The following is an 11398-nucleotide window of genomic DNA, read 5'->3' on the forward strand; positions in this document are numbered from 1 at the left end:
TGTTTAGACGAGTTGCACAGCTCTCAGACGGGTAAGAGGCGTGTCCGTTCAGATTCTGAGCGTAAGTTACGTCCCGTCCACAAATACCAGGGCTCTGGCCCAGAAGTTTCCTCGCCCCTCCCGTTTGTATGCGAGAGCTGGCGAAAACTTCTGGGAACTCAGATTAGATCTGTGATATCATATGTGCTGCTACAGATGACAGACACCCATATACAAGCAATACCACAGAGCAGTGACAACCAAGATAATTTTTTTGTAATTCATGCTCCATTGCAGCAAGTAAGTGTTCATCCCACAGTACTTTACAGGAGAGCACAGCGGCATGTCATTTTATTTTGGTCAAACATGCGTTAAAACATGCGTCAAACACAGTTTCAGAATCTTTAAATACTTGTCTGTCATTCACCTAAAAGTCAGAGCTGAAATTGGTGTGTAAATAATTAAATATTAAAATAATGCGTAAATATCAAGGTTTAGTCCTCCACTGTTTCACATGGGAATTCAAGACCAGCTGAAGTAGACCCTGCTGAACCAACTGGGCTTCAAAACACCTACAGTATAAAGAAGTGAGGCAGACAGCACTGCATGTGAGTCAGTGCGGGGAGCTTGAGCAGACTACCACATACTCACCACCTGTCCCCTGTATAGACCACCATCGGAGGCCAGCCTCTTTGATGTGGGATCTGAGATGAGGGTACGGCATTGTTCTAAAACCAGTGGTGTAAAGGAACATTTACTCAAGTACTGTACTTAAGTAAAATTTTGAGGTATTTTTACTTTACTGGAGTATTTCCAATTTTTAGTACTTTTATTTCTACTTTTACTCCACTACAATTATTTGAAAACTTTAGTTACTAGTTACTTTGCAAATCTTGATTATTGATTATATTATTACAAAACATACATTAACCACTTCAGCCCTGTATGCATTTCGGCCATTTGAAAATAGCCAATATTATTTTCAAGAGGTTTTTATACATTTTATACATTTGAAAACTGTAGAAATGGGACATTCTGCATAATGAGTACTTTCTACTTTTGGTACTTTAAGTGCATTTTGATGCCAATACTTTTGGACTTCTACTCAAGTCAATTTAGAATTCTGGACTTTTTACTTGTAACAGAGTATTTCTACGTTGCAGTATTGCTACTTTTACGTAAGTAAGAAATGTGAGTACTTTTTCCACCACTGTCTAAAACAATAGTGAGAGATGGATTGCTGAGGTGGAGCGCTAAATCTACCATCAGCCAGTAGATTTGCCAAAGCCATGCTACTCATATGCTGAGTTGGTGATGCCAAGGATAGATGCCAGGACCTTGTGGTCCAAAGGCAAGTGCTGACTACAGACTGAGCGACCCGGACACAGAAAAAACAAAAAAAAGTTCAATAACATATAATAACAATAATTCCTGTGTTGGGTCAAAGTTGTTTGTGCACTCATTTAGCAGCATTTAGAGTACATGTCACTGTTTGTGAGAAAGCTTTACAGATCTGTGCTGTTCCTTTACCTCACAGATATAATGTAAAGAATATAACCTCTTCTCCAGACATCACTGACACCAATGCAGTCACTCATCATGTCATCATCATTTCATAAAGCCTATGCATATGCATATGTATTTTTATTTTTTTTTCTAAATGGGGGCGGAAACAAACCAAAATAAAAGAGGAAGAGAGACACATGAATAAAAGAAATACCACTCTTCTCCTTAATTCAGAGCGTAGTGAGGAGGTGTAGTGACCATGTCAAATGACTGCAAGAAGAATTGAATCACAAGGGTAGAAATGGCTGCAGATAACATTTATGATCACCTTGAGCTCCAAACGATAGACGATGCAACCTGCGAAGATGCTGAGATCAGGACTAGGCCTACAGCGAAGGACAGAGATCTACAGAATATACTGCAGTCTGGTAAGAGATATTACTAAAACTAAAAATCACCCCCAAATACTTTTTAAACACGACATTTTAAGATTTTAACTGATTTCACTCCCTCATTGTGCATGTGTGTGTGTGTGTGTGTGTGTGTGTGTGTGTGTGTGTGTGTGTGTGTGTGTGTGTGTGTGTGTGTGTGTGTGTGTGTGTGTGTGTGTGTGTGTGTGTGTGTGTGTGTGTGTGTGTGTGTGTGTGTGTGTGTGTGTGTGTCCTTCAGAGATAAGACGGCACAGGCGGATTGGAGTCAGAGTTGGATTGCTTTGTGCTGTTCTAGTTCTCCTCAACATTGCTGTCCCACTCTATCTCTGTAAGTCAAGTTTAAGAAACAAAAGTATTTTATTATATTTTGTTTTGTATCTATGATGATCCAACATTATGTTTAATCCATACAATGATTGAATTTGAATAAGACTGTTGGATCTCCATAGACACATTATGTGTTTTCATGCCACGACAGCTTTCATAGTTATGCCTGATTTATACTTGGTCGCGCGTGGTGTCGTGCACCGAACTTAACTGATCTACAAGATCACAACACATCACGCTGTGGCACGTTGTGAGCTTGTAGATCATCTGTTTTCATGATTCAAATCAAAATAAACTCCACTCGATCCAAGAAAGTTTTTGTAGGCAGTTGAAGAGACTGTCCACCTAAATGCTGTCTACCAGTCAACTTCATTGAAGTATAGCCTATTCCTTGTCTAAATAGCTTGCAAATTACATATTCTATATCTGTTGCATTAGGATTTTACAGTGTGTGCTGAAAATATTTTAAACAATTACCAATTATGTTGTAGTTTTACTTTTTTCTGTGGCTTTTATAATGCAAGGATGAGTGCTCATAGGTATGTAGGAGTAGTGAGAAGAGTCAGTCTGTGGCAATGCTGTGCCACAACATGTGGTGCATGGCTGTGTGTTAGGCTGACTGGGGTCTCCCAAGTTGGACTGGCTCGGCCCGGTGGTCCCATGGGGACCCCCAGGTGGGTCATAGTTTTCATTATTAGCTAATAATTACTTAAAACTCAATTTGTTATTAATTAATTAATAATTACATAACATTAAGTTCATAATTAATTACTGTATGTACCATATATATATATATATATATATATATATATATATATATATATATATATATATATATATATATATATATATATATGTGTGTATATGTATATATATATATATATATATATATATATATATATATATATATATATATATATATATATATGTATATATATATGTGTGTATATGTATATAACTTTTATTTTCTGCTCAGATATAATTCATGGCATTCCTTGAATTGGTTTTAGTTTAAAACTAAGCTAAAAAACATTTCCTATACAAACATGTTTCTTGCTTTAAGTTAAAATAGCAGATCTACAAGCTTGAGCTTGTAGATAGAAAAAGGGACAAATGTGGATTGTTTTTAACTCTTCACTGCCAGAGTATATACATTAATAAACTCATCCACTGCCAGCGTTTTCGTGTTTTTTAACCTTTTCAACTGGTCACAGAACATTTTTATCCATTATGATCCATCGTCGGACCGTGTGTGTAGACACAGTATCCATGGCCGTCGCCCAGAGGAAACAAATGTCACCAGCGAGGTGCTTTTCCTTGACGCAGGCACGCTGAAAACAGCATATACCGTCAAAAATGCACGTCTTTCCCACCTCCCCAACTGGCCACAGAACATTTATATACATTATGACCGCTTGTCAGACCGTTCGTAAACACAAAGGGGATCACTGTTCATCGTCCAGAGAAAAAAAAAAAGAAAACTTGTCCAAACTCGTCGTTGGCAGGGTGAGCCCTGGCAGAATTCGACGCGTTAAAGCGTCCATGGCAGTCAAAGGGTTAAACTGTTACGGGGGTCCCCGGACAAACACGTTAATTTGGAGGTCCTTGACATGAACTTTTTTGGGGACCACTGGTTTAAACAACATTTAGGAAGGAAGCCCAAATAAGCTACACTTTAGAAACAAGCCCAACAAAAACTGCAACCCGCTATATTTACAAGCAACTTCACAGAAAAGCAAGCCGAAAGTCACTTATAATAAGTAGACATGGCATCTAGACACTAGACACTGGCTTCTGCACGCCAGTGGTGTAAAGTAACTAAGTACATTTACTCAACTTTCTCAAGTACAGGCACTTACGTAAAATTTTTAGGTACTTTTACTTTACAAGAGTAGGCCTACTTCCAATTTTCAGTACTTTTACTTCTACTCAAGACAGGAAATAATGACAAATTCATGATAAATTAACAATATTATTATATTATATTTAACTTAAGATTTAAGCATTAATTAAGCGTTAATTACGTGTATGAATATGCCCCTATTTTGGGCAGGTGTTACCCTAAAACTAAATTTAAATTAGCTGTACATTTTCTTTTAGAACCCTATCATGTGCTTTCCTTAGGTTCCACAAAGACACAGTGTAACTCCTTTGAACTTACATCTCCATCAACACTCTCAGTGCCTGTAATGCTCTTTCTTAACATAAAACCATATTGCTGTTCGCTAATTGTCATCTCTCCTCTTAGTGTAGCTTCCACTACTCTTTCCCATACTGTAGCTTCATGCTGTGGCTAATGAGCTGTATTACCTCTATAGTTATACAACTCTGTAAATCGGCTCATGTTCTTTGATTGTGTTGAATAATCTTATTCTCCACATTAACTCCACTCCAGTCTCAATCCTACAGAGCACCATGCATACTGCTCTGTCTTTCTGTCTATGGTGCTGAAGCACTGTTACGTGTTTGCTTCAGGTGGGCGTTCTAAAACCAATGCCTTGCTCAAGGTCACTGACAGGAGTTTCTCCCTCACATGCATGTGTTTTGGTGTGTGAGGAAACCCAAGTGAGCAGTGGGAGAACATACAAACTGCACACAGAAAGAATCTCTGTCATGTGTTTTCAAGATAGCTATTATTTACTCCTCCTGATAGATCTGCTAGCATGTAATATACTGTACTTTAATAATAACAATTGACTTGCTGCAGTTGATATACATTTTTTAATTAGTAGATCTCCCATTTTTATATTGTTTCCATACAGATCAGTCCAACAAAGTGGAGAGAGACCAACTAATGAACAATTACAACCAAGTACAGGCCAGGAACACCAACCTGACTGAAGACCGAGAACAGTTACAGACCAGTTTTAACCGACTTAAGACCAGTTTTGACCAGCTGCAGCAGACCAGGCATAATAGCCCAGATGAACAGAAAGATCAGTTACAAACCGGTTTTGACCAGTTACAGAACAGACATAACCAACTGACTCAACAGAAAGATCAGCTACAGACCAGTTATGACCAGTTACAGACCAGTTTTAACCAGTTACAGACCAGACATAACCAACTGACTCAACAGAAAGACCAGCTAGAGACCAGTTTTGACCAGTTACTAACAAGACATAACAACCTGACTGAACAGAAAGGCCAGTTACAGACCAGTTTTGACCAGTTACTGACAATACATAACCAACTGACTGAAGAGAAAGGCCAATTACAGGACAGTTTTGACCAGTTACTGACCAGACATAACCAACTGACTCAACAGAAAGACCAGCTACAGACCAGTTTTGACCAGTTACTGACCAGACATAACCAACTGACTCAACAGAAAGACCAGCTACATACCAGTTATGAACAGTTACAGACCAGTTTTAACCAGTTACAGACCAGTCATAACCAACTGACTCAACAGAAAGACCAGCTACAGACCAGTTTTAACCAGTTACAGACCAGTTTTAACCAGTTACAGACCAGATATAACCTACTGACTGAACAGAAAGGCCAGTTACAGAGCAGTTCTGACCAGTTACTGACTAGCTTTGACCAGTTACAGACCAGACATAACAGCTTGACTGGAGAGCGAGATGACATGAAGATGAGGCTCTGTGGTGAGTGAGACATCAGTGTTTTGTATTAAGTGTTATATCATGTTGTTCATTAATTTGTCATTAATTTGAGGGAGAGAAAAAAACCAATTGTCCAACTGTTTTGTTTTGTTGTTAGAATCACCTGGATGGCAGAAGTTTGACAGAGGTTGTTATTACATCTCTACTGAGTCGAAAAACTGGGACGAGAGCAGACAGTGGTGTAGAGACAGACAATCAGACCTGATTGTCATAAAGAGCAAAGCAAAACAGGTAGTGTGTGTGTGTGTGTGTGTGTGTGTGTATTTGTCCATGGCTTCATGCATGTAAATTGTGCATTTAGGGTTCAGTGTCTTGCTCAAGGACACTTCGACACTAACTCGGGGGAGCTCCCCAGCCCGGGATCAAACTGGGAACCTTGCGGTTTCCAGTTCACTCTACCCGGCCACTCTACCCCTGAGCCACTGCCGCCCCATGTGTGCACACACATGTTAGTGTGCGTTGTATCCTATTCTATTATTTGTGGAGACAGAGACACACATCTATTGTACAGTTTGTACATCAGTAACCATCAGCTTTTCTGTCCAGGACTTTGTTGCCAGTTTCAACAAGAGAATACATCTTGGTCTAACCGACAGAGACAGAGAAGGATCTTTCAAGTGGGTAGATGGAACACCAATGACAACAACGTAAGACTGATCATCTTCATTTTACCTTCATTCTTCTAAATTGAACTCTTGAGAACATAAAATTTAACATTTTACATTAATAAGGGTCCATTTGGTTACCAACTCTACATCATTTAGCTGGGGACCACCTGGAACCCCCTCAAGGACCACTGGTGGTCCCCAGACCACTGAGAACCACTGCTCTAGTGCAACAGCAGTCCCAACAGTGCCAACTACTGGCTTGAAATAATCAAGACAGCAAATTCCTGCAGCCGTGCGGCAGCCGTGCGGCAGCCGTGCGGCAGCCGTACGGCAGCCGTAGAGTTAAAAATAAGGCGGCAGCACGATGCTTCCTGTTTATTATTAAAAACGAATAACTTATTCATACCCTCACATTTTTTTATTAAGTAAAAGGTATCAATACTGCAGTGTAGAAATACTCTGTTACAAGTAAAAGTCCGGTAATCAAAATGTACTTGAGTAAAAGTACAAAAGTATTGGCATAAAAAATATACTTTAAGTACCAAAAGTAAAAGTACTCATTATGCAGAATGTCCCATTTCACAAGTTCAACATGTATACAAATCTTTTGAAAATAGCCAATCTACAAGCTTTCTTTCTTTCTTTTTCCTTTATTTATTCAGGGAAGCCAATTGAGAGCAAGCTCTTTTTTGCACCCGCTTCGAATGAGAAACAATAACAAACAAAGAAACAATAACAAACAAAACACAAGCTCAATGTGTCGCATCGCGACACATTGAGAACATGTTTTGTATGTTTTGCATGTTTTGTAATAATAATCTAAATCTACAAAGTAACTATAGGCCTAACTAAAGTTTTCAAATAATTGTAGTGGAGTAAAAGTGCAATATTTGCCTCTGAGATGTAATGGAGTAGAAGTAAAAGTATTGAAAATGGGAAATACTCCAGTGAAGTAAAAATTCATCTAAAGTGTACTTAAGTAGGCCTACAGTACTTGAGTAAATGTACTTAGTTACTTACACCACTGTTGATACCTCTTGATACCAACTAATACTGTAACTTATTGATACCTATCTGTTACCGACTAATAACTTATATAATTACTAAGGAGTAATAAGTAACTAGTAATTTATTACTGTTCCTGAGTAATTATAACCAACACTGGTCATGAGATCCAGGTGAACCTTGGGATTTTGTGGCAACCACTCATTATTAGTGAAATATATGAAATAGGCTAATTATCATTTTTATTTTATTGTATTTACTATATCAGTACTTTGTGTGCACTCATTTCTATAGCCTAAAATACATATTTTAACTATTCATTCATTCATTTATCCCACACATTTTCCAAAGTGGCAAAAAATAGCCGATCCACAAGATCTAGAAAACACATTGTGATGCAACGTGTTGAGCTTGTAGATCGGCTAATTTAGTGAAAACAACTGATTATAAAATGAGGTGATGATAAAAACTAAATATTAAGAGTGAAAAACGATCCTTGTAAAAGTATTGTACTAATTATATGTTCCTACTTCTCCAGGTACTGGATGCCTGGTGCGCCTTTTGGCCAGTATAACAGTATACAAAAAGACTGTGTTGAGTATTATGATGGGTCTCAGTCTGGTATTCCTTCCAAAGGATGGGGAGTCCAAGGGTGTTCTAGCCATTTCATCAACTGGATCTGCGAAAGAGCTCTGTGCTGAAACCATCATGTTCACCATGTATCAGTTAGCTGGTGTGTTGGTACAGCTACATGATGCTGTGTTTACATGTGGTAGTTTGTGTGTTTGCTTTGGTTTGTGTGCCTTGCAGTTCTACCCAATATGCACTGTAGACATTACATACAATTTATATTCATATTTTCATTATTTAGTTAAAAGGTGGCCAATAGATATATAATGTGAATAAATTAACAGCCATCTGTTCCATTTTAATACCATGTTTCATGTATTAATATAATGATTGTTCTGTTGTATTCCTAAAACAGTGCAAGAGAAGTTATGCATCTATTTCTCACCAGTATTAAGCATTTTATTTCATTTTATTTGCCATTTAACTTTCGTATTGATTGATTTTGTGCTTTACATAACCACTTAATTACTATTTTATACTTTGGATATTGGAAAATAGCAGATCTACAAGCTCATCGCAATGTGTTGTGAGGTTGTACTGTAGATCTGCTACAGGACCACAATGAAAACAAGCCCCTAGGCCTAGGGCTTTTTGTGTTATCCTTTTAGCATCATTGTAAAATCGTATCACTGTACTATTTGCAAACTGTTAATAAAGTATTAAATAAATTAAATTAAATTCCTCTTAATCTTTTTTTTTTTTCTAATATTTTTTATGTAAAGCACTAGCTACACGTTTTGTATTAAAGGTGTAAAGTTGTACAAGTTGCATTATTAGTAGTGTGCCCTTTACCTTTAGGTACTCCTGCGAGGGGCAACTGGGTTGACGTTTAGTTTGACGCGTGCAAATGTATTCAATGTCCAGAGCAAGTTGTGTCTCTCTGGATATGTCAATCCTTTTATTAACATAAAGCCATTCAAATAAACATAAACTCACTTGTGATATAAAACAACATTGAACGCCGCACGGTCATAACTGCATAGCACGGTCGAAAACTGTGTGGCTTCTCCTGTTGCACACCTGCCCACAATCACCCACTGACAGGTATATCATGGTTCCCATAGTAACCACCCGTGTCAATCACTGACTGATTGACATGACGTCATAGTCATTCGCGTGTGAAATTTGGATAAAATCTGAAGGATTAATATCCAAAAATGTGTTTTACATAAGTCGGCCTGGTGGCGCTATAAATGACAGATATGAAAAATGCAGGGCAAATGTTGTTCCTTGGCCTCTAGGGAGTGCACATACAAAGTTTTACACAGATCGGTGCAGTTATAGGTAAAAACAGAAATTGGCCTGTTATAGCGCCACCATGAGGCTGATCTGAAAAAAATTAAGTGGCATTTCTTCCTAGGCCTAGTGGGAATGTATGTGCAAAATTTCACGGAAATCGCGCGCTGCCTGCATGATGAGGCCTTTTGTTCCAAACGGAGCAGTCATGCAAACTTTGGAAGCCATTCTTAGCCAATCAGGATGAAATATGAGAAAGCTGAAAGAACTGTTTCGTTTAATGACTATAGAGATACTGTGTACTGATTTGCGTGATGTTTGGACAAAATATGTAGGAGTACTGTCAAAAAATGTGTTTTGCACTCCTGGTGGCGCTATAACAGGCCCATGTGAAAAATTCAGGGCAGAGGTTCTGCTCAGGCATCCAGGGAGTGTGTGTGCACAGTTTCACTGTGATCATGCCAACGGTGCCGGAGATTAGCAGTTCACAGACGGACACACACACGGACGGACGGAAGGACAGGGTGCAAAACATACTCAAATTTTGGTCTCACCACTACAGACAGACGTTACTCAAATTATAGGAGAATGGTCATGTTTTGTGCAATGCCCCCCCTCACCCACTGTAAGATAGAGTTCTACTTTGGTTCACAGAATATTGAACATCACCATGGGCCATGGCACATCTACAAGAATGTGGGACAACCGAGTTCCGTTCAAGCCATTTATTGTTCCGTTGCACACATGAGCATTTTAGGATTGGGCAAGGAGGTGGTGTAAGATTGGTTTCAGTGATATTTGGAATGACCCTCTACATTACTGTAAAGTTTCAAACAAATGTGAGTCTGCATGTATGTGTTAGGGGCAGATGAATAATTGTCATAAAACTGCAATATTCATTGGCTCATAAAAGCTTAACGTTTTCATTTATGGAAAATCCGCCACTAACGTTTTGTCGGCATAGGTACAAAGTACTTGTGTAGAAAGTTTCGTGCAGATTGCTCAAAAATCCCCGGAGTATAGTTTTTTCGCTGCTTTTCATATAATTCAAAATGGTGGGAAATCTAAAGGTCAGAGTGTGAAAGTTGTTAGGCATGAGGAGACGCATGTGTGTATCGAAGTTTCATGTCTGTAGGTCAAACAGGGTATGAGTTGTACCTGTTCAAAGTTGGCATTTTTTAATTGAGTGCTACAGCGCCACCCTTTGGCCAATGGTTGTGAGTTTCGTGCCTTGGCCGTTTGGCATAGCCTTCTACCATATTGCCGAGTTTCGTAAAAAGTGACCAAACGGTTAGGCCAGAACTGCAAAAATGGCGGAAGAATAATAATGAAAGCCAACAGTTTCAAAGAGGTTTCGAGCCTTATAGGCTTCGAACCCTCAATTAAAGCCTACTATACTACATATATGGGCGGCTGTGGCTCAGGAGGTAGAGCAGGTCGTCCATTGTTCCGTGGGTCGGCGGTTCGAATCCCAACTCCTCCTGTCCACATGTCGAAGTGTCCTTGGGCAAGACACTGAACCCTACATTGCCTCCAATGATTCGGTCGGCGCTAGCTTGCCACCATTGGTGTGTGAATGTGGGAAAAGTGGGGACGCTGGCGTCGACTGTTCGCCGCTCCATCTCCCAATGCCCCCCCCCTGTATGAATGAATGAACCATTGTAAAGCGCTTTGAGTAAGTTTGAGTACTTAGAAAAGCGCCATATAAATGCAATTCATTATTATTATTATTATTATTACAAGTATAACTCTGGCTTTAGATAGTGGATTGAGGGCTTAGCGTGTTGGCGACCCAAATTATGAGGCGTGGAGGCAATTCCACTGTCCCATTGTTTGTGTGAAAGCAGCACGCTTCAAAGGACTGCCTTTCTCATAATAGTCTGGTGGGATTTCTGAAAAAAGGCCTTCTATAAGGAGGTTAGAGGCATTTGGGGGTAAAAGTCGGGTACTAGGCCATTTTACATAATTCAAGGGTGCTGAATCAGAAAAACCTGGTTCCCGAGCATTTTTTTTTTTTTTACCTTCTATCTGTTATTTGCATAACAAA

At 39.0% G+C, this 11398-nt stretch overlaps 1 protein-coding gene across 2 annotated transcripts; it reads left to right on the plus strand.

Moving 5' to 3' along the window:
- The first annotated feature begins 1735 nt into the window (after window positions 1-1735).
- LOC308084891 (uncharacterized protein) lies at window positions 1736-8782 on the plus strand. Of its 2 annotated transcripts, none has more exons than XM_080427855.1 (6): window positions 1736-1913; window positions 2155-2244; window positions 5006-5854; window positions 5970-6103; window positions 6419-6519; window positions 8024-8782. In XM_080427855.1, the coding sequence occupies exons 1-6, from the start codon at window positions 1787-1789 to the stop codon at window positions 8184-8186; spliced, it is 1464 nt and encodes a 487-aa protein (XP_080283981.1). In that variant the 5' UTR covers window positions 1736-1786; the 3' UTR covers window positions 8187-8782. The 2 variants fall into 2 exon arrangements, with proteins under 2 accessions (XP_080283981.1, XP_080283982.1); XM_080427856.1 differs by having other exon boundaries at window positions 2162-2244.
- The last annotated feature ends 2616 nt before the right edge of the window (window positions 8783-11398 follow it).

The sequence above is a fragment of the Gymnoscopelus braueri genome, assembly GCF_963280865.1.
Source record: "Gymnoscopelus braueri genome assembly, chromosome: 1".
In the NCBI taxonomy this organism is placed as follows: Eukaryota; Metazoa; Chordata; class Actinopteri; order Myctophiformes; family Myctophidae; genus Gymnoscopelus; species Gymnoscopelus braueri.